The 23,453-nt window shown below is 35.4% G+C and overlaps 1 protein-coding gene across 2 annotated transcripts in view; it reads right to left on the bottom strand.

The window, feature by feature from the left end:
* Window positions 1-317: 317 nt before the first annotated feature.
* LOC123524807 (helicase with zinc finger domain 2-like) overlaps window positions 318-23,453 on the bottom strand; it is a 30,134-nt gene continuing 6,998 nt past the window's right edge. Inside the window, exons 1-19 of one of the 2 annotated variants that reach the window (XM_045303293.2) lie at window positions 22,474-22,624; window positions 21,613-21,822; window positions 20,605-20,644; window positions 20,039-20,151; window positions 19,396-19,602; window positions 18,952-18,988; window positions 18,402-18,526; window positions 17,925-18,050; window positions 17,437-17,500; window positions 13,358-17,024; window positions 12,431-12,519; window positions 11,416-11,580; window positions 11,008-11,145; window positions 10,153-10,538; window positions 9,735-9,971; window positions 9,199-9,423; window positions 4,138-4,288; window positions 3,661-3,828; window positions 318-1,984 (exon numbers count right to left, since the gene is read on the bottom strand). In XM_045303293.2, coding sequence (XP_045159228.1) covers window positions 1,710-1,984; window positions 3,661-3,828; window positions 4,138-4,288; window positions 9,199-9,423; window positions 9,735-9,971; window positions 10,153-10,538; window positions 11,008-11,145; window positions 11,416-11,580; window positions 12,431-12,519; window positions 13,358-17,024; window positions 17,437-17,500; window positions 17,925-18,050; window positions 18,402-18,526; window positions 18,952-18,988; window positions 19,396-19,602; window positions 20,039-20,151; window positions 20,605-20,644; window positions 21,613-21,822 — 6,423 coding nt within the window. In that variant the 5' untranslated portion in view covers window positions 22,474-22,624 and the 3' untranslated portion in view covers window positions 318-1,709. Of the gene's footprint in view, window positions 1,985-3,660; window positions 3,829-4,137; window positions 4,289-9,198; window positions 9,424-9,734; window positions 9,972-10,152; window positions 10,539-11,007; window positions 11,146-11,415; window positions 11,581-12,430; window positions 12,520-13,357; window positions 17,025-17,436; window positions 17,501-17,924; window positions 18,051-18,401; window positions 18,527-18,951; window positions 18,989-19,395; window positions 19,603-20,038; window positions 20,152-20,604; window positions 20,645-21,612; window positions 21,823-22,473; window positions 22,625-23,453 lie in introns of those variants that run through there. The other variant, XM_045303292.2, reaches the window with a different exon arrangement.

Below are 23,453 nucleotides of genomic sequence, written 5' to 3'. Positions count from 1 at the left end.
TTGCCGTTTAAGAGTTTTCCTATTTTTAACTCTGGCGGCCCCTTAATGCAATCAAGTGAAAACCTTTGAACAAACGATTAAGATGTAACAGAAAAAAAAAGTTTAAGTAAGAAAAATGACGCCTTGACGGACGATGGTCGACAAACACGGTGTGATCACAAAACTCTCTAAAACAGATTAAAACACATCTGTTAAAATGCAGTTCAATATCGGTGACCAGTATGCCTTCAACAAATAATTCTGCAAACTATTTCTGAATTATGCAAGAATTTCATATTCTTTACTAAGGATTCATGCTTTTTATAACAAACAACACGTCAAATCGGTAGTAATTTTATTACCTCCAGTCTACGAAACATCATTATTAATAAACATTTATACAAAGTATACTTATCAGAAAGCGACTCAAAAATAGAAGTAAGTATAAAATGTTTGAAAGACATAAGCGTTAAGATTTCTTTTCCATTAAAAGAAATAAAAAAGACAATCAATCTCAGAAATCACATGTATCACAGAAGTAGGGATTATTTTAGACAGTTACTGTCAAGGAGCAAACAACATAAATCATTATAACGTAAAAAGAGCACACTGAGACATTGGCAAAAATACATCATTATAAATTCAAATGTAGTAACAGGCACACAGCTGTATTAGTCATAAACAACAATTGTAAATCACTATACTTAGACACTTTAGCAGAACATAGTTCTCATACGTTATGTTGTGTACATAATAATCAATAACTTCCTTATACATTCTTGCGTTTATGAAAATCTTACTAAGCTCAAATAAAACAATGGTTCGAGAAAACATGATAGTAAAAAAATATACACTTGCTAAATTGCACATACTGATATAGGAACATTCATTTGATACGAACATGAAAGTTTTTAAGGTTAATGTTAGCTTATGAAATATATCCTATCTAAATAAAGTATATATTATACTAATAGAAAACTAATACTTCTATTGACATAGCGAAGACATGTTCGTATTTATCAATGTTAAAGCTATGAACATTCAAGTTATACAAAAAAACAAAACAAATGCAAATCACCAACAACCACTAAGAAAAACAATTGAAATGATATATGGCACGGTAAAGAACACACTATACAGAAGAATAAACTATAAAATGGAATATAACATCAACAATAATATATTTACAACAAATTTACAAAAGATTGATTCAGTCACATTCTTTTCGTTCAGTACTTCACATATCCCATTCTATGTTACATTTGCAAATTTAATGACTAGACTATAGTGCAAGCAAAGAACTATAATCAACAAAATAGACCTTATGCATTTGGTACTGGTACTCTTTTTGCTAATGAAAAGCAATTAAATATCAATTCTTATAAGAAATTAAAAGACTCAGTTACATACGAAAGCTACTATTCATACTGGCATTATATGTCAGCGTTTTATGTATATGTTAATCAGATATTTACAATGTAGAAAAACTAGAAATAACAATAGAGATCAATAAACAAACTGTGTTTAACACAACTATTTAGTACATGACATATGTTTAACAAAATATACAAACTTTGATATCACAAAATAAAGTTATATTTTCCTAACGATATTACAATAAAACATTATTTACATATCAAAAAGAAATTATTAACAATGCTCCAGTTATATGTTAACATACAAATATACATTGATATGTTCCAACTGTAATGAACAAATCAGCGGTTCTTTTACCGATGTTTCGGATTTCTGCGATGTCTTCTTCCTCTTCCTTCCTCTTGCCAGTCATCAAACGATCCTGTGTAAGAGGTTGCTTCCCCTTTAATGAACATAGACTCTCCGTATCGTCTTTCGCTTTCCTGAATGTTTTCTTCCATTCTCTGGAGCCTAGTTCTGACAGTCCGTGGTGGGAATTCATCCGGTGTTTTTACACACTCTCTATTATCATAATGCTGTATCAGTTTCCTCCAAACGAACTGGTCACATGACAGCAAGTTCTTATTGCCTGTAGAATAAAATATGTATATGATTAAACAGTATAAAATTGAGATCTGATACCAGGACGGGTTTCTAGAACCTTACAGTAAATGTGTTAAAATTCTAAATGTGGAAACATTTTATGTCTAAATAATTGATGAAGTAGTGTGATTCATATTTGAGATAACATCCATATCACCTACATGTACTGTGTACCTCTCACTGCGAGTTATATAGCTTTGCTGATCTGCTTGTATATTCTTACAAGTTCTCGATTTATATTATGTTACTTGACGATAATTTTATAACGTCATTATTCGAAAAATGATATGAGCCCTGTGCGTCCTTGTAACGTAACAAGACATCTGACTTCATTTTCAGTAACGTGCATATTTCAACGTAAATAAACATTAATAAAAAGAAACAGTTTGTTTTCCATGAATATGGAACATATCTCATCTCGAAGTGAGAAACGTTTCACCTCAAATCAAACAAATATCCTCTATTTTACGTTATCAGTGATTACAAATATTTCAACTGATAAATATTACATGTGATATCTAGATATGTATAAATGTAGTAAATGTTCTTTTGAAAATCGTTCGATTCAGACAAAAATGCAAGAGGGTTATGATGACCCTTGATCGCTCACGTAAGTGTCACCCCTAAGACAGCTACCGTATTTTCAACAAATAGTCATGACATTGATAGGTTTGATAGAAGTTCGCCATAGGTATGAATGTGTGAAATTATTATGAAATTGAACAAGCAATATCTGACGCATGCAGAGAAAAAGTCTTGCTTATAGGGGCTAAGTCAAGACGACTTCGGGTAAGGTTCTGCAAAGGAAAAACACTTTAAAACTAGATGTGCTTTTGTGAAAAGCGCATGTCTCCCACAACTGCCTAATCATCTGAATAGTAAGTCTGTCTTTATATACTGTTTGCGGCCTATTTGTATTCACATGTTGGAGTAACCGGCCTACATCTGTGTATCGGTAATTATGTTCAAGGGCCATAATTCCGAAGTGCCTGGGCCGATTTGGCTAGTTATCGAACTTGGCCGAGGACTTGTTGCCAAACACATTTTGTTCAAGTTTGGTGAAGATAGGATGAGTGCGGACAAGCTTTGTGACAGACAGACACACACACACACACACACACACACGCACACACAGACATGCGTAAATCAATATGTCTCCCACAATACTGTGTGGTGGGAGACATAATTATTCTGACAATTGAACAACAGGTTCAGATAGACAGTCAGCAAGAATCAATGTCAACTTTCCGAAATAGTATGATTTTCAATGCGCACGTGTCATGTTTTTTTCAAGACTTGTCTGAACACTTTTTGCGGAGAAGACTGGCCAAGGAAAGTGTTTGTGATATTGTTTTGAAACTGGCAAAGCGCTTTCTGACAGTTCCTTTTATATCTATCAAGGGAAAAGTAATCAAGCTTTCTTTTGGTCAAGGTTTTGGAAATTTTAAAATATTTGGTATATTGCCATACAATGAATATCGCAACATTTTTTTAAGATTGAACCAACGGTTTCTATGCAGCTAAGATCTTTCAGTGTTCGATTTTTGCGGCACCCATCAACAGTTTATTTTGGGAAACGAAATCCGAAGTGTGAACGGACGTTTAAAACAGAACTCAGACTATGAGTGTCTCTGAATAGGTATGCTAAAACTCAGTGCTCACCTATGATAATCAAACCCTTCCGTGCCCTAGTTAGCGCAACATTTATTTGATTTTGATCTGTGATGAAGCCAAGATTATGTTTGCACCAACCCAGAGTAGGATTCGACTCTATTTTGTAGTCTGGGAGAGATCGCACTGTGCTAAATATCACATAGTCCCATTCTCCGCCTGAAATAAATGATTTTTAGAAATTTCTTATTATCATCAATTTATTCATTGGAATCGAGGCAAATATATACAGCCCTACTCATTCAAAAACAAGACCATGTTTATTTAGATGCTGATACAAAATACAAATATCTCCACCGCCTTAATTGTAAAATGTAAAACAATAAAAGTGAAAGCAGGTAAATAACGTGAATCTTTCAGAAGACGGTTTACTACAAACGAGCAATATGTCTAAAACTATTGCCAAAGCAAAGGATTAAAAACAATTCTGATTTACTGATACATTGTAATTAAGTTCAAAAGATATACCTTGACTCGACACTACAGTGCTGACGTTTTCCTCGACATATCCCTCGTCTTTTAACCGTCTCTTGATCTCAGATACCTGTGCGTTATATTGTGAGAGTATCTGGACAGATTGGCTCGTTTCCTCTCTTGTGAAGTAGGAATATACTTTGATCTGAAAAGACGGATAGTTTTCATAATTTAGGGAACACTTGTTACTGATACAGCAACGGTCATCAGGGTTTCGGATTACACCAATACCATTTACTTCCATGCGGCGACTTCGCGGTTTTAAGAATAGAGTAAGTCCCAACCATACTTGGCATTTTCAAGACAGATGTGGGTATATAGATAGAACCACCAAACCTCTGCATGTTAAATGAAGAGCTTTCTCCGTCACATTAAATTTTATTTTTTCAGCCATATCTAAATATGCTAGATATCCCAAAGTAAGAATTAGTTTAACAAGACTTCGTGTATCATCTCACAGATTATGTATAGAAACCAGTAGATGAAACAAACCAGTTAGTACACCGTTAATCGAGAGAAATTGTACATTTTGCGACAAACATGAGGACGAATATAATTTTGTTTTAGAATGTGTACGATATGCTGAATTGAGAAAACAATTTATACCATCATACTTCTGGAAAGGCCCAAACATGTTTAAGTTTATAGAGCTCATGAGATCTGAAAATAAACGTATTCTAAAAATCTAACGACTTATGTTAATAAATAATCTACCGTTAGAAACGACTTATTATACAGAAAACAAAATTAGGTTTATATGCCCCGTTAAATTCTTCATACTGTTTAATTGTGCGCAGGCGTGAGTTTACCGCCGCACACTAGTAACCCGTGAAAGGTCCTCACGTAAAAATTTTAAAACGTTCGCCTGCATTTTTCAGTGATTTATTAGCTATTTAGTTGACCTATCAAAACATGTTTTTGGCTTTCGCGTTAATCTTATATAAGCATGGACATAATATAATGAAAGTCGGGAACAAGTTTTGACAGGTCAAATAAATTGCACACTATCGCACAATAATAAAGCGCTTTGAAATGTAAACAAACAAAACAATAGCATACATTTAAGTCAATACACATATGCATGTTTACGACGCAAACAGTAATTCCTCGTCGGCCGAGCGGTAACGGTATTCGGCCGAGCGGTACCGGTATTCGTGTTATACTTTTTCGTCGGGAGTTCGATTCCCAGACCAGTAAAAAAATTTAAACTCTGGTGTATTTAATTTCCTTTTTATTTCAATACAACATGAAAGTTGGTTAAAGCTGTACTAACTTGTTCACTAACTTATATATGTAACTTTTAACACGTACTTATATTTAAATACGCTTCGTCTTTATATGATCTAATGTTTTGAAGCGTTCGTGAATATATTAGAAACCAGAGAAAAACAAACTTACACAATGTATGTAAATTAAATGCAAAATGAAAAAAAAAATATTGGACAGATGCAAGGTTCGAACCACTGGCGCCAGATCAGAAAGAAAATGCCTCTGTACATGTTATACCCTACCACTAGGTATTCTATAAGAACCATGGTCATGAACGGGAAAATATACTAACCCGTTTCAATCGTAAATTTCTCAACTTAAACGTGCAGTTCGGTGAATGGGTACCTAGTATATTGAACAAGCGATAATTTATCTTCCATCGTGCACCAATCACCTTGTCTCAATATTCCATATTGCTGAGATTATCAACATATTTTATGCTTTCGTCAACGTTACAGAAAAAAACTTGCTTGACCTTCCCTAATGAACATCCGGTCTAGAGGACACGGCAGTGTGCACATGTTTGACGAAATGTAAACAAACAAAAACAGAATTGGAAAAAAAAAATTTTACACTAAAACTGGAAATGATGAATGAAATTCATCTTGTATATGATCTTTAATTTGAAATCGTACATTGGTCTGCATCTGTTCTGCATATTTAATTCATTTTGCACATTTATGCTGCATTTTCACATTTTAGCGAACACGTGTAGTAAAGCAAGTTTTTTGTCTAGCGTTGAAATAACTATAAACTACGCGTTGTTTTTTTAAGATAAGATGTATTAGAAGAAATGTGACGTACACAATGAAGAATAATCACCACATCTTGATATCAATATACACATTTACAACTGCGTGTTTTAAGTATGAAATCGCATTGAAAACGGTTAGTAAATTTCCCCTTCATGACCATGGTTTCATTATAGAATACCTAGGGATAAGGTAAATGTAACTGAGGCAATTTTATTCTGTTTGTGCAGTGGTTCGAACATCAAAATGTCATACAAAGTGATTAATGTCCATCCATAAACTACTGCGCATCAAAGCCAACTATTGAATAATATTCCTTATCTTTTATTTTGAAAGAGATTGCTAAGTACTGATTTTATTTACATGTTGCTAACAAGAGACAAGACGGTCCTAGGTCGCTCACCTGTGAAACACCCATAAACATTTAAAAATGTTTGACTATGATTTCATGGAAACAAATATTCTGGCAATTTTCATTAGAATTTGACCAAAATGTGTCTCTTGATTTAAACAAGTATTTTTTGATAATGACCTATGACCTAGTTTTTGACACCCATGATGACCCAATCTCGAACTTGACCTAGATTAATCAAGGCAATCATTTTGACCAAATTCCATAGGATCAACTGAAAAATACAAGGTTTTTCCTTGATTTGACCTAGCGACCTAATTTATACCCCTGTATGACCATATCTAATCTGACCTAGATTTTCAAGGAATCATTCGACCAAATTCATAAGGGTCAATTAGAAAATACACCTCTATCGCATACCAAGGTTTTCTTTGATATTGACTGTGGCACTACTTCTTGACCAGATGAACCCATATATTAAACTCGACCTAGATTTCATCAAGGCAATCACTTCTACCGTATTTCTGAAAATCAATAATGAATTATTAGCCTCTATGCATACACAAGGCTTTAATTTGATTTGACTTAGTGACCTATTTTGAAACCCAGATGACCCATTTTCGAACTGTTTCTAGATTTCATCAAACGAAATATTCGACAATTTCATGAAGAAATTGAAAATACAGCTCTATCGCATTACACAAGGTTTTTCCTTGATTTGACCTAGTGACCTAGTTTTTGACCCCAGATGACCCATTTTCAACTCGCCTAGATTTCATCAAGATAATCATTCTGACCAATATTCATGAGATCAATGAAAAATTCAGCTCTATCCACACACAAGGTTTTTTCTTTATTTGATCTAGTGACCTATTTTTGACCCCAGATGACCCATATAAAACTTGACCTAGATTTCATCAAGGCAATCATTCGACCAAATTTCATAAGGGTCAATAGAAAAATACAGCCTCTATCGCATACACAAGGTTTTTCTTTGATTTGACCTAGTGACCTACTTCTTGATCCAAGTTGACCTATATTTAAACTCGATCTAGATTTCATCAAGACAATCATTCTGACCATATTTCATGAAAATCAATTGAAAAATACAGCCCCTATCGCATACACAAAGCTTTTCTTTGATTTGACCTAGTGACCTAGTTTTTGACCCCAGATAACCCATTTTCAAACTCAGCCTAGATTTTATAAACATAATCATTCTGACCAATATTCATGAAGATAAATTGAAAAATACAGCCTCTATCGCATACACAATGTTTTTCCTTAATTTGACCTAGTGACCTAGTCTTTAAACCCAGATGACCCATTTTCGAATTCAGCCTAGATTTCAACAAGGCAATCATTCTGATAAATATTCATGAAGATCAGTTCAAAAATACAGCCTCTATCGCATACACAAGGTTTTTCTTTGATTTGACCTAGTGACCTAGTTTTTGACCCCAGATGACCCATTTTCGAACTCGACCTAGATTTCATCAACGTAATCATCCTGACCAAAATGAATGAAGACTAATTGAAAAATACAGCCTCTATCGCATACAAAATGTTTTTCTTTGATTTAACCTAGTGACCTAGTTTTTGACCCCAAATGACCCATTTTCGAACTTGGCCTAGATTTCATCAAGGTTATCATTCTGACTAAATTTTATAAAGATCAGCTGAAAAATACTGCCTCTATCGCATACACAAGCTAAATGTTGACAGACGACAGACAGACAACAGACGACAGACAGACAGACGACGGACGCCGGACATCGAGCGATCACAAAAACTCACATGAGCATTGCTCAGGTGAGCTAAAAATAAAAACGCCATAATACTGTGCGGTACTTATATCATTCTGTAACTATGTTGGTGTCTTTTGTTTCGTTTCGGAAGGTATCAACAAAATGTATATTTAATATTTGTCTAATAAATATGTATTTAAATAACCTATTTCAGGTTCAAATATAATTAAAGGAACTAACTGTACTCTAGCCTTTCCCTTTTCCATACATGAAAGGGCAATACACAGCTGGATCTAGTTTCAATTACATTAATTTCTATTTTTTCTGTTCTTAGTAATTACCATTATATATCATTTGTTCCTTTGTATTAAACTCAAGATTGATCGTTTCCAAAGGTTAGATACCGATATACATTTGTTATAAATTTGCATTTCTGTCCCTTCTGTGTCGTTTACCTACATTATTATTGTTATATTATCATTGTTACATTATCATGCTGTTACTGTAGTAACTTTACAGAAATAAAATACTGTCTGCTTTGTATAATGCTAGGCTAATAACAAGAACATTCTATATTGTTTTGAAAAATGTTACATTGCGATGCTAATCTATGTCTGTTTTTATTGTTAAGCAATCATTACCCTGATATATATATCAAGTATACATTACTGTCGCCATATATGTATGTATTTGCCACACGGGTCAATGACCTACTGGTGTTTATGAATAAAATCCTTGAAATATGTGAAAATCATTAAAGCATTCTATATCAAAAGCGGTGTTTGGAACCCCAAGCTGTGTGAGAAAAGAGGTACATAATCATCCGATCTTAAAAATCTTTATTCAACTGAAACAATTCCGCAAAGATGTACACGCCTCTAGAGACATCCGACACCAAGTTTTGCAAAAATAAGTAGTAATATAAAGTACTTACCACTTCATCAATTTCAAGCGCATTACTTTTCGATTGTTCATTGCCATCTTCCGTTGTTACTGTCAAAACCTTTTCTTCTCCTTCAACGTGAACAAATATATGCGGATAGGAAGTCTTCATGTGTTTCGGCCAGATATGCATGCGACTAGTTTTCCAAAGTCCCGGCATTGTAATTAGGGCGTTGTCGTAAAATTTCTCAGATGGAAAACGACAGATTTGGGGATTCTAAAAACACACATTTAGTGTGAGAACATGTACATACTTCGTCGGCATTCAAGAACATCCAAAAGCTATGCAGTATACTTTTCATATAACGACCATTGATTTGCTATCTCAAACCAATACACAATTACAAACTATAAAATTATTTAGAATATCTTTAGCATCAATTTATAGTAACTTATTAGGGTATTATGCAGCACCAAGTTTATAACAAGACCATTTGTAAGCCATTAAACATTAAATATCCAATAAGACATGATAAATGTTCACAGAATTACAGGATGTTTATAAATATAAATTTTCAAAAGGGTTACCATTCGATACTGTTCCTCCAGCATAGTGAACTTCACATTGTTAATATGCTTTGTGTTTGTAACGGCATAACGTTCAAATAGTGAGGTTTCCAATCCTAGTAATCCTGCTTCTTTACACATGATGATTGGTCTCAATTGCTTGTGATCCCCAATAAGCACAACTTGCTCAGCCTTGGTAGCAATGATTGGCACTAGACACTGTGGCTCTGGACACATGCCTGCTTCGTCAACGATTACCTATCAGTAGTATGAAACCTTACTGGTAATTGCATTGTTATAAGTGGCATGAATTAAACGAAGCTTTAATATATCAGTTAATATTGATATTTAAAGTACTATTTATAATAATAATATCGTTATCGAGTAAAGTTGTTCAATAACTGATAAAGTAATGCTATTGCAACGCTAGTGTACAAACCTGATGAACGCTAGTTGCTTTTAGCACTTTTGGGTTTGAACCAACGGCTGTTGTGCACAGTATCACGTCATGTTTTCTAATTTCATCAATAGAAGCCTCTCTGACAATGCGGACGTATGCCGCCACCTTTTCTGGCATTGGTTCATAGTTGTTGGCCTTGAACAGTTTATCGTATGCATTTATTTCTTCTGCATATTTCTTTCCTTTTTGTCGAATAAGATGATGAAGCGCTACTGGATATAACACTGGTGACGTTTTCTGGTTTCTGGTACTTCTCTTGGAAAGAAATGTCCTCCCAGGAATGGGAAAGTCCAGTGCTTCAATGGACCTTCCATATACACGGACGAAATCGGGGCAGTAATTACCCATACGGTAGTACATCCATTCTGTAAAGGAACAATTACCGATGTACAGATTTAACTTTTAGTATACCTAAAGTAATACAAGTTTACAATTTTAACCTTTACCCTGCTTTTTTCTAAAATGGACTGGTCCATCATTCAATTTAGGCAGTACCACTTATAAGTCAAAGGGGTGTTCACTGAAATTTTACTGATAATAGCGACAGAAGGCTGATAGCAGGCTGGTCTTAGTCTGTACTGGTCGCAAAGGCACTGGTCACTAGCTACCAGCAGGCTAAAGTTTTAATTGACAACATTATCTAAATGATACGGGAATTCGTTAAATTCGCCTTCCTTTAATAGTGTATGTGGATATACATTATCTTAACAAACTTACTTTTGCATTTTTGAACATAGATTTATTTGCGTAAATACTCTCCATTCGCAAACAAGAAGACGCAAAATAGGGTCGCGGCATCATAATAACAACAAAGGATTTATATTTCTTTTTTACCTGCAACCAAATCAACCGATCTGTTTGACGGTCCGCAGAACAAAACTTGTTTCTTTTGCTTCCCTTCTTTATGTTGAATACCGTTGACTTTGTTGAAAAGAGATACAAGCTTTATTCCAGTGTATGTTTTACCAGTTCCTATAAAATATATACTGGTATATTTGTATCATAAAAACGAAAAGTCATTAGTAGTCGTATACATGTATTTATGTTTAATACGTAGTGACATTAAGCACGAAAAAATCTTTTAAGGGATGTTGAAATGGGACACTCAGGATTTCGTTGGTAGCACATTATTTTACGATAACCAATTTCGTCCGATGAATATCTTTAAAAAAAACTCTCTAAATCGTAACTACGTAAATCGTAAATACACACTTTATCTTATTATCGTGCCAGCAATCTTACCAGGTGGTCCTTGTATGAGGGAAAACCGTGACATCAGGGCTTTATCGATAGCTTCTTGTTGCTTTTTGTTATTCGGTGGCAGAGGTTTTCGTCTGGGATCGTCACTGCTGGCGTCATAATACAAGTCGCGTTCGATAAGACTGGCAATGTGTTTATGATCCCTGTCTGAAATATCATTACAAAATAACACTGTTTTATATTTCACAAATATATAAATTAATCAATAGAATGTTTTTCTTTCTGTCACCGTCACGTGATGATACAACTGGAACCAGTATTGTACTGTGTGATTTAAAATGTATCCACGGTCTGTTTAAGTATATACAACAATGTCCGAAACCTACAGTCCAGAAATGCCATATTTTTTTTCGTATTGGACTAAAGTCCAAAATATCCTTATTTTTTCATTTTGGATGGGACAACTTCCGATTCCTTAACGCAAGGAGTCGATCGGGATTACTTCCCTTGTGTAATGCATTTCGTCTGTAGACAATAGTAAAAAAAAAATAGAAAAAAGCTGGGAAAACTTTCCTATTTCTCAACGAAACATATGTGTGAGCACTCAGTTTCTAAGTTAAAACATTTCCTATTCGATAATAAATCATTGATGAAAGGTCGTTTTTTGGCGCAGAAGCAAAACCATAACGCACACATCTAACATTAACATGCGTATTTATCAACTTCTTATGTTTGTTGTATTTGGAACATGTTCCACTCCTTATTTAAAAATGTGTGACCATTTTATATTTATTATTATGGTATGAAACGAAGAGGTAATTTAACAGTGTCGAGTATAATACTAAATTCAAATGGAGCAGTAATAAGCCATATTTGGAATCGCCATTCGTCTCGTCCAATACGGGTTATTACTGCTGTGTACGAGTCCAATAAAATTCAGTATTATACTTAACATTGTTAAATAACCTCAAAATAGCTGAAATTGATATTTCAAAACATTGACTAAATACTTTTCGAAGTAAAAATACAGATAAAAAAGAAAGAAGAATATTATTACCTAGATCAGGAATAGCTTTGTTCAGAGCAATCTTTGTGGCTAATGTATCTTGCACTGATGGCAGCATTTTGATATAGGTTTCGGTTCTCCTGTAAGATAATAAGTCCAACATATACATGTAATATATGCATGATTAAATCATTAAACTGAAAAATAACATCATACGTAAACTTTTTATGTGATATATATTTTCAGGTTAATAATAACCTAACAAAAACAAGTAAAGCTAAACAAACAGAAAAAGATCAACCGTTTGGAGCTTTGTAATTATAATAATTAGGATTTTAATCAATTAAACAATACACATATCAACACAAATAATGCTAATATTTAATGATTTGATATTTATTTTCGCTAATTAAAGTTTGTCAAAAGACAACAAAGTATGACAGCTAAGTGAAATGCAAATGCTAATCGCGGCATTGATCAGTATATATAGCAGAGATACATATTTTCTTAGATGAACTTCATGTAAACCGCAGTAAGTACGCAAAAGCAATAGTCCCGTCACATGAACCAGGCTTTGCGAAAAGTTATTAGACCGTCTGACAGGTCAGGTGAATTTCGGATATTTGTCGTAGCTTTTCACAAGGTCCCGGACTAAATATATATAAATAAATACCAAAATACCCCTCATTTCAAAATTGGTGCAGAATAGTTTCCCATGACAAAACATGTAACAAATGTTTGGATTACTTGTCTATTACTAGTATAAGCATCCAACCAAAATTCGTTTTGTATATCAGTATTACTTTTGCAATAACCAATTTTACCAATCGTGAATATATCAGTATGACAAATTTTCATTCGGTCAGACAATAATGGTAAGTTCCTGATAATTGTTCGTAAGTTTCGCGAGGCCTGATATACACTTGTCACATTTAACATATTATTTTCAAAATAAATATGAAATATCTAATTACGCACCTGTCTACCTCTGACTTCCTCAGAATCTCAACACTGAAGCGTTGATCTGCGGACGTCTGATAAAAGGAAAGTGGGAGCTCAGGTGCTCTATCGTGCAAAGAAAATGACACTGTAAGTTTTCCGGTAGATTTCTCTTCCTTTTTCCTCTTGACTTTCGTCACTTCTGCATGACCAACCCAAACTGAATCTGATGTCGGCAAATCTTGCGATTTACTTTTGACTGCTTTTTTATCTGATGATACTGTTGCTTTAAGACATAACCAGTCATATGACGATGCCCCGCTATAGCCCTCCTCATCGTCATCCTCGTCGTCTGAAACTGTACCTGACAACTCTATATTTCTGACCTCACATTCAGCTAACCCAAGAGCAAACTTGCCCTTCCTTTCCCCGGAGAACTTGACCTGTACGTTGTTAATTGTGCATGATTCTTCGTTTTTCACAATCCCAGTTGCTGATTCCATTAGCATCAAGGGAAGCCATCTTTCCAAATACAGTTTGACAGTCTTATACTGATCACACGTTGCGCGAGTCACATACCTATACAGATATAACACTGGATCCTCAGTATGCTGTAGACAGAGTTTCACGTTGTTTGTCATGTTATACAGCATTGGTTTAGGGGCAATGATGCCTTTATGTGGTGAGGCAGACATCTGAATCTTCACTTGCTGACCGCGGGAAAATGTCATTGAAAAACGTGTGTTAGGCTGAATCTGTAACGGATCAAGGCTTTCTGTCGAAACATCGTCTAATCCTTCTCCGTGATGCGAGATATTTGCCTTTTTGATGGCTCGAGACAGATCTTCAACATGACCTTCCATCGTACATTTTAATATTTTCGCCCATTCATACAGGGGTAGAAAGACGATACCTTTATGAGGATTTAACCTCAATTCGTTTCCTCTATCAGGGGGATAATTTGGACGCACGTGGAAATCGTATAGCCTCTTCCTCCATACTGCCTTAACTTTGTTCCAGTGAGTGTTTGGATCTTCAAACACCTCGGGTTTGACCCCCATATCTAAACGGTTGAAAGTCAGTTCCCGGTTACCCTTGGCTACATACTTCAACATTGGAGAGCACAACGTTAGGCCCTTGTCATTTACTTCATCGACGAAACAATTAACCATCTTTGGATTGGTCTTGAAGTCAATTGCTTGCTGTAGTGATCTACATCCTTTCTCGTATGCTTTTGCTCGCTTGGAAACAGAGTTGATGTGCAAACAAATGTTGTCGATTTCTTCTTTTTCGTAAGGAGATCTAATTTTCTGAAATACTGCATGTAGAAGACGGTGAATGATTAAATCATTGTATCTCCTTATTGGAGAAGTAAAATGTGTATAAGGAAACATGTTAAGACTGAAGTGTGTGCCGTCTTCTATTCCCGTAAGACTACCGGAACATCTGTACCCTGCGCGTTCCTGGATAGCCAGCCAGTGCTGGTATACTACCAGTTGAAGCGGGTGTATGTCATCCTTCCTGATAAAAGTAGGAGCTGCAGCTTTCGGTGATTTCATCATTGCGTCCCAAACAGACTTTGAAAGCATTACCGTTTTTGTTGTTTGTTCATTAAGGCAGTCGTAAACACTTGGGCGCTGTGGTCCAACTGGTTTGTCTTGAAATCTAACAAGAATGCCTAGGTATTGATCATTCCTTTTGAAAAATGCCTCTAGATTTTCTTTTGACGGCGGTGGTTGACAGCGAAGAGGAACAGTAGACCTGTATGTTCTAAGTAATTTCTCGGCTACCTTTCTATTCGTCATAATCATGAACTCCTCAATTAAGTAATGAGCTTCTCTTGTTTCTCCTTCTGACTCATCAATTTCGGCTTCTTCCCAGTCTACATCTAAGGCATACATGGCATTCCCTAACCTATTCTTTCGCATAGCATGCGCTATATTGAATAGGCACTTGATATCACTTGTCAACTTGTCCTCTATACCGCCAGGTTGTGCAAAAATCAGTGACTGCGCTTGTCCATATGTCAGTTGCCTTTTCGATCTGATGTAAGATTTCACAATTTCGAAATTGTTACCCTCCATTTGAAGAAGCCTTCCGTTGCTCCCAATGTAGAAGAAAACAGATATTGTAAGTCTTAATTTATCTTGCAGAAGACTACAAAGATTGGAACTTAATGGTTCCGGAATCATGTTCCTTGGTTTTCGTATACCGGGATAGAACGTCGTGGCTCTGTTCCTTGCTTCTTCGTCCAGAGGTGAGTCCTTTGGTACGTACATAGCAACATCTGCAATATGAACTCCTACCTTATAACCGCCATCAATTTTCTCAACACTGAGCGCATCATCTAGATCTTTCGAACCCGGTGGATCTATGGTAAAGATATTTAGATTTGTCAAATCGACTCTGTCTTGCAACAGATGCTCTGAGGGTTCATCTCCTGCTCTTTTGACGATGCTCGATACTTGATCCACGGTCCTTTTCTTGTAAAGTGTTGGCACCTCATGCTGCAGATTAAGAACCATTAGACCTGTAGCAATGCTGCTTCCGCTTGGCAAACGTTTGATTATTGCACCTCTTGGGTAGATATGCCGAGGACCCCATTTTATGAACGCTACCAAAAATATGACAGAGCCATTGTCTGCTGGATTCACTTCAACTATCCTTGGATTACATAATATCCCTGCTCTTTCATCATACTCATATATTTCAACCTTGTATCTTCTTGCTTTTTCAGTTTGATACTTCTGTTTTATTTCTCTGTTCAATATATGAATCTTTGGAATTGTTTTACACATTGGTCGTACAAGATGACTTTCCATATCGTCTAGGGTACAAATAAAGACAGGATGTTTTGTATCTTTGTGGCGCTGTCTATTCCATACACCAACAACTCTCCCATACCTTTTGTCCTTTGCATCCTGATCATCAAGTATCTCCACGATAACTTCGTCTTCGTTAAAGGCCTGTCCTATTTTTGATCGGCCAGATATTTCAATGATATTGATTGAATCATGTGCATCAACTGGTGTACAGTATGCATCATGGCATCCTTCAATCTGTATGACACATTTGATGTACTTCTTGGGATTTTTTATCAATAATTCTTGAAGCTTGCATTTATCAAGAAATTCTGTGTAGAAATTCTCTCTGTTCAGTATGTCAGGGCGTGCGTCTTCAAACTGATGCAAAAATGACATATTCAGTGTAATACCGGTCTTCAAGAGATTCTCCTCAGTTTCAGCCCTTCCAAGGTTTTCTGATACTTCATCATTTTGCTGATAAAACCTACAACTTTGTTCGTAAAACGACATTTTTTCTTGCATACTATCTATTTCAATATCTTGCTCTGACATAAGGTTCAGATCTGGACTTTCAGTCTTGGAAGATGCTGCATAATTAACACTACTATCATCATCTGAATCACTATCTGATACACTATAGTCGTATGACGTCTCGGTTCCAAAGCCTGAAGCATCTGTTGCAGTAGTGGCTGTACTGCAAGAACTAACGTTTCGTGACCTGTTTTTACCACTTCCTTCAAGTTTAAGCCGTTCTACAACTGAATTAATAGTTTTAGTAGTAACATTTATATTTTGAGTTACTCTGGAGGGCGTGTTTGATGAAGATCGTGACCCTGTAGCTCTGTCTAAAGACTGTGCTCTTGAAAACGGTGTACTTTGTCCAGACCGATCGATTGCTTTAGCTGTAATAGAAAGTGCGTTTTCTCATGAAGAGTATTATACCATACTGTTATTTAATGCATACTAGCGAGGATACAACATGTGTTTCGGAAGAAGATGTATGTTATAACACCTTATGTGATAGTCTGATAGATTGTCACGCGAGAAACAAACATGGTACTTGTAGAATGAGTAAATAGAAGTTATTTAATCAAAAGTAAATATTTCGTTTCATTTTTATTGGATTCAAAGCATAAAAGCTATAGAATATTCAATTTTTTATATTCATAGATTTTCCAGTATATTTTATTAACATTCTCCAGCGTTCAAGTGTAGTTCTCACTGTTTTAATTCTAAAAATTATCAGAGAATAATCTATCGTAACGGCTATATTTGAAAACTAATATTAAAGACATCTGTCATCTGGAAACTTACGCCTTTTGTGTCTTCTTTTCTTTCGTCTCTCTGCGTCGAAATGCTGATTTGTGTCTGTTGCAGTCTGCAAATTGACGGCAATATCGTCAGTGTTTTGATCAATCATTCAATATTCATTTTGGTAGGGTCGGGGTGCTATTGTCACCCCAGGTTACAATGTAGATCATATGACGACTTTCTGTCGGTTTTTTTTCTCATTGGAGGAAGACCCAATATCCCGCCATCCCCGCTCACATGCAGCTGGGTAGAACTGCCGCCATTCCGAAGACGGCTGCATGGCTTCCGCACATGAAAGAATTCTGTACTCCAAGAAGCTAGGTTTCGAACCGGCAGCGGTGATGGACAAGTTATTCTATGTCGGCAATCATTACCACTCGGCCATGGAAGCCCCAATAATACTTTATACTCTACTTTATACTCTAGGGAGATTTGCTGATATTATACAGCTGATATTATACATTGTATAAACAATTGTTATATTAACGTACCGCTTTGTTTACATTTGTGCCTTCGAGCCATTCTTCATCCGGTTCTCTTTGCGGAGGTGGTGCTAAAGCCAATTTCTCTTGTATTTCTAATTTAAATGCTTGCAGTCTGTCTCTGTCTCCTCCATCCTGGATAAAAGACATGTGAAGAAATAAAGGTTTGTGAAATCTCAGCACGATGTTTGAAATAAGACATTGAAGTAGTAAAACGCATAAAAGGTGAACTTAGTCGATCGGTTTAACTATCTTCATCAGCAAGACAGGTACAATGTTTAACAGATATCCTCAACTAAGCTAACAAGAAATATTTCAAAAACGCTAAAACATGTTGTGGGAAGTTGAGTGAAATTGTTATAAAGGTAATTAGTGCAGACAGTGTTTTCTTACATTAGGAATAATGATATGCGGGTTTCAACACGTATCTTGAAATAATAGGTATTTATTTATTAATTGTAAATCAGACGTTTTCAACATACGAACCTGACAGTATTTCAAGGCTAACTCATTCTTTTGGAAGGCCAGATCGTAGTCTCTTGTCATAAACAAAGATCGAGCCCATATTGCCAACGCTTCAGGGTCGTCATAGTCACACACATGTTGGAGAACTAGAACAAATGACAAAAATGTTGAATGTAAAAAAACCTAAGCAATGTATAATACATATTTGTAATTACATGTACAGAAAGATACAAACTAGAGTACATAAGAAGTATTTCAAAGTAAGCGAGAAGTTTAATACTCGGAAGTAAGCGGGTAATGTAATGCATAAGTGTTGGATATAATACTTGGGTGTTAACAAGAAGTATACTGCTGGGGAGTAAGGGACGGGTATAATACTTGGAAGTGAGGGATTTAATACTGTGAAGTGACAACTGCTCTTGCATGTTAAACAAAAGATGTCTATTTCGAGGTCAACAAATTCTTTAAAACAAAATTGTCCATTGAACGTAAAAAAAAATCTCGGTAAGTCAAAAGGTAACAAAATTATATAATATGATGTAATAAATAAATTAAATTAAAAACTACTTACTCGTAGTACAAACTTTTCGTACTTCCTGGTGCAAATTCTAAAAATAAGTTAAAGGAATCAATATCAGTAGCTAAAGGAATCGATATCAGATATTTAACAATACTTAAATATGTTCATTTATGCGTACTTATAATTTATCTACTTCATTAGCAGTGCATATTCTGTCTGCATTCTGGCAAAGAGCTGAAACAATAAATCAAATACAAGATAACTATTTCTTTAAGGGGAGGGGTTTCTTTGAGGGGATTGGGGCTAAAAATGTTTAAATTTCAGTATATTCATTTTAGTTCCGTTTGTAACCATATAGGTTATATTTGTCATTAGCTTGGATAACGATACATAGAACAGCATGAATATTAATAACTTAACATCTATAATGCGAACAATACCAATGCATTTGTATAAACCATTTGTTTAGCAAAACCAAAACAGTGTATTTTTTACCAATTCAAGGTAACATCTTGCTGATCGCCACATAGCGTTCTTTCGTCCTGGCTCTGCAATAATATCCCTTGGTCCAAGTGCAATTCTTCTCAGAAAACTGTAAATTTTATTGATATCACCGTCTATAGCCACACAAACAGACCACTTCTTACGCCGCTCAGCCAGTTTTGCCAGACTGTCTAATTCTGCCAAGAAGCCACGAATTTTCTGAAATATACCAATAAATCAATAGTAATAAAGGGCAAAATAATATTTTTAAAAGAAATATATCTTATACCGGTATCACGTTACTACCATTTAATAACCAAAATTGTCTTTCTTACATGTACTGATTTCTTTTTTGTGTATTTTCTAGTCAAATATTGAGTAAATAATGATTATTCTTAACAAAGCAAACTGTAGTAGGCTTCCTCATGCGTATTACATTCAATGACTCCTGCAAACTACCTAGAAGTTCCCACGATATATATGTACATGACAATTGGGCCTAAATGACTAAGTTTCCGATTCATATAATGTAGTTTTGAATGGTTATCCCCGAGTTCAAACGCTCTTTTGCACTCATACAGCCTTCAGAAAGTCAACAGTTGAACAAATATACAAAACACAAGTTAGTATCGAACATTAAAGATTTTCTAAATACCTGTATATTTAATGACAGGTCCGGCAGACCACGAAAGAAAACAAGAGAACCCCAAAGAACATCTGACACAGCTATGTGGCTCTGAACATTCCACTGTGGATCGAAAATAGTTGCTAAAATATAGAAAACAGAAAAAATAACGATTCGGGGATAATAAGTATATCAGCAACTATTGTGATGTCAGATTAAATATTTTACTCATACAAAATAAGCACGAGTTAAGGAGGTTGGACGCTCAATGGATAATGGTCTAGCTGTTTTATCAGAAGTTCGCCGATTCGAAAATCTCTTGGATGTTGATAGTGAGATTGTATTCAACAACGATCTGAGTCAAGTTTAGCTTTGTCATACGAATATTTTATACCACTGTAATTGAGCCAAACAGTATATACTAAGTTCCACCTGAAGCAATATGTGCACTCTTGATAAAAATATGACAGAAAAAGTATGAACGTTTCAGAAATATATATATATAAGGCCTTGTATTTACAAAGAGTATTTAATTAAGCTGTATCATTTCATTCAGGCTGATGTCAATTTCTATGATTTTATCTAAATATAATCACCTGTGTAAAAACATCTGGCTGCCGTCATGTCCTCTCCAATCTGCAAATAAAAATCTCGAAATAAGTCTTTTGCACTGACTTGTACAGACATTCACGGTCTGAAGTTAACAAAAAGATAATTAGGGAGAGAGTTTTTTAAAAAAGCTAATATAGCTTCCTACGCAATCCTTAATGTTGCTATATGTATTATTGTAACAACTGTAATTATACTGAATAAAATATTGTTTAAACCAAAAAGATAATTTTACGTTCAGTTAAAATATTTAGAAAAACAATACAAATAAATATGACATTGTGTTGACAAAAAAACCACATGATGCGCGCTTATCAGGTTACATCACAGGTATCTTGCTTTACACAAATCACAATTCACGCGACGATAAAGAAAATAATATAAACGATAAATAGATTTAGTTCAGGTGATACAACGTTATTCTAGGTACACTGTAATTCGAGTATATCTTTAAGGCCGGAAAAGATGTGTCAGGCCCGGATCGAGGTGATACCCCCTCGCGTACCTACCCGCACTCGGTGCACGGCGCCTTGTAGGCGAGGCCTTCACCCACAAATTGTCCCACTCTCTCCAAGCCCAGTAAAACAATCTGGATCTGGGCTAGAATTTGAAGACAGACACCATTCTAGCATCTTAATGTACCAAGTATGCCTACTGGTCGGCGATTAAATATAATACTTAGAAGTAATATGGACACTTAGCAAGTAATATGGACAGAATGTGAGCATGTTCACACAGGTTGAATGAAATAAGCTCCGCCTTTAATGTCCCTTCCACATTTCATTAAAAGATAAAAGATCCATGTTGTACAATTTTGTACAAACTTGACTAAACCAATTTCCTTATAGGTTTGGCCTGACGGGAAGATTTTTTTACCTGTCCCATGTCAAACTCATTGATAGTATTTGGGAAGAATTTGTTACTCAGCTTGCAATGCGCCTACTTTTCATTATATCAAAATAAAATAAAATTGTTAATGAAAAGAGAATTCTTACCTGGTTGAGAATAAAAGAACAGCCTCCGTACCAATCGGCTAATTGCTGTTCAGTGACAGTTACGTTAAGAAGCCCAGTAAGAAATTTGTCTTTTTCATAGTTGGTACCAGCTATAGCTTTTAGTGCATATAGTTTAGCACTTTCTGCATCGTCACTGTCAAGTGCCTCATGACCTTTCTGAATAAGGTCTGCTATATTCTTTGCCTCCATCTGAAAGGCAAAAATGTGACTACAATGTATCTATCGCCGGACTTAGCCTCGGTAAAATACAAATGTGCCGCCAACAAAACTGACCGTGAGGTCGTTTACCACCTCTGATACCACCACTACCCCCACCCCATCCTTCCCCCACCAAACACACACCCTATCTCCGACAAACGTCGATAATACTTTGAGAATACCGCTTTAGCTAGTATGTTTTGATACAACTGTAAGTTTGTTCTTTGGAGTGCAATCAGTGCATACACACATAGAAGCATCTTCTTTGGAATTCACCTCTCGATATGGTAAATATCGTCTCCTTTAGTTACATGATATTTCCTCCGATTGAAGCATATTTATCGTTTCTCGTCAAATATATCTAAATAATTGATATCTAAGAAACACACTATTTTCAGACTACATGTACATGTATATAAAGATTTCAATGAATAAATGAAAAATTCAATGCAATAAAAATTTAACTGACAAATAGTCTTTAAAAAGAAAAAAACTGTTGAAACTGAGCGAAAAACAAACAATACAAATACTAAAGGCCTTACCTATGTAAACAAGGAAAATGTATTTACGAATCCAACATCATATAAAATGCCTACATTTTAAATACTAAAACAAAGTCTGTTATATAGCAAATTTTCCTACCAAAATGAAACTGTCATTCCTTTTATTGACAACAACTTATTCGCTCCAATGAATTGTTGATATATTTATCCAATATTTTGCGTGTTAAGTTTATGTCAAATATTTTGAAAAATTTTAAACTCGTCCGCTTATCAAAATCGGATTGACTGCGTGCCAGGTATATTATTGTTTATGTATTTTTAGATCTACCCGTAATACTTCCTTGAATTTATCTGTTTTACTTTCATTTTCGAAAAATGCAAGATAAACAAACACAAGTTTGCCTTGGGTCTAGTGACGTTTCTCAACTTTGTTTCGGTTGTGTTTCAGTGGGCAGTTACTTATATAGCCAGTGTTCCTGGATTCTGCACCAGTACTTACCTGTTCGCAGAAAGTAAGTGCCAACTTCTCCACAAAAATAAGAGGTAGAGGTAGAGGACGAATGATTTCAGAAACAAAGTATTCTATCAAATCGTCACAATGAACATATGCCTCGCCCGGGGATCGAACTCGCGATTCTTGGGTATGCGTTCAGATTACCAATGAGCTTAGCGGGCGGTCTTACTATATAAAGACGGAAAGTTAAGATTTTATTTGAGCCGCGCCATGAGAAAACCAACATAGTGGGTTTGTGACTAGCGTGGATCCAGACCAGCCTGCGCATCCGCGCAGTCTGGTCAGGATCCATGCTGTTCGCTAACAGTTTCTCCAATTCCAATAGGCTTTAAAAGCAAACAGCACGTATCCTGGCCAGACTGCGCGGATGCGCAGGCTGATCTGGATCCATGCTGGTCGCAAGCCACTATGTTGGTTTTCTCATGGCACGGCTCAAATTTTATTTTCTATGAATCTCTAATTTAAATAATTATACAATATAAATGGGGCGATCTCATCTCTATTATCTTACTTCTACCATTGATGTTTAATATCGTTCGCACTTTTCCCTTTCTTAGGATTTATATTCAGTAAACACTAACATTTTCTAATAATTATAATCAACA

Source organism: Mercenaria mercenaria, chromosome 3 (genome assembly GCF_021730395.1).
Source record: "Mercenaria mercenaria strain notata chromosome 3, MADL_Memer_1, whole genome shotgun sequence".
Classification (NCBI taxonomy): Eukaryota; Metazoa; Mollusca; class Bivalvia; order Venerida; family Veneridae; genus Mercenaria; species Mercenaria mercenaria.
The sequence above is the reverse complement of the archived record's forward strand: the minus strand, read 5'-3'. Positions and strand labels throughout refer to the sequence as shown.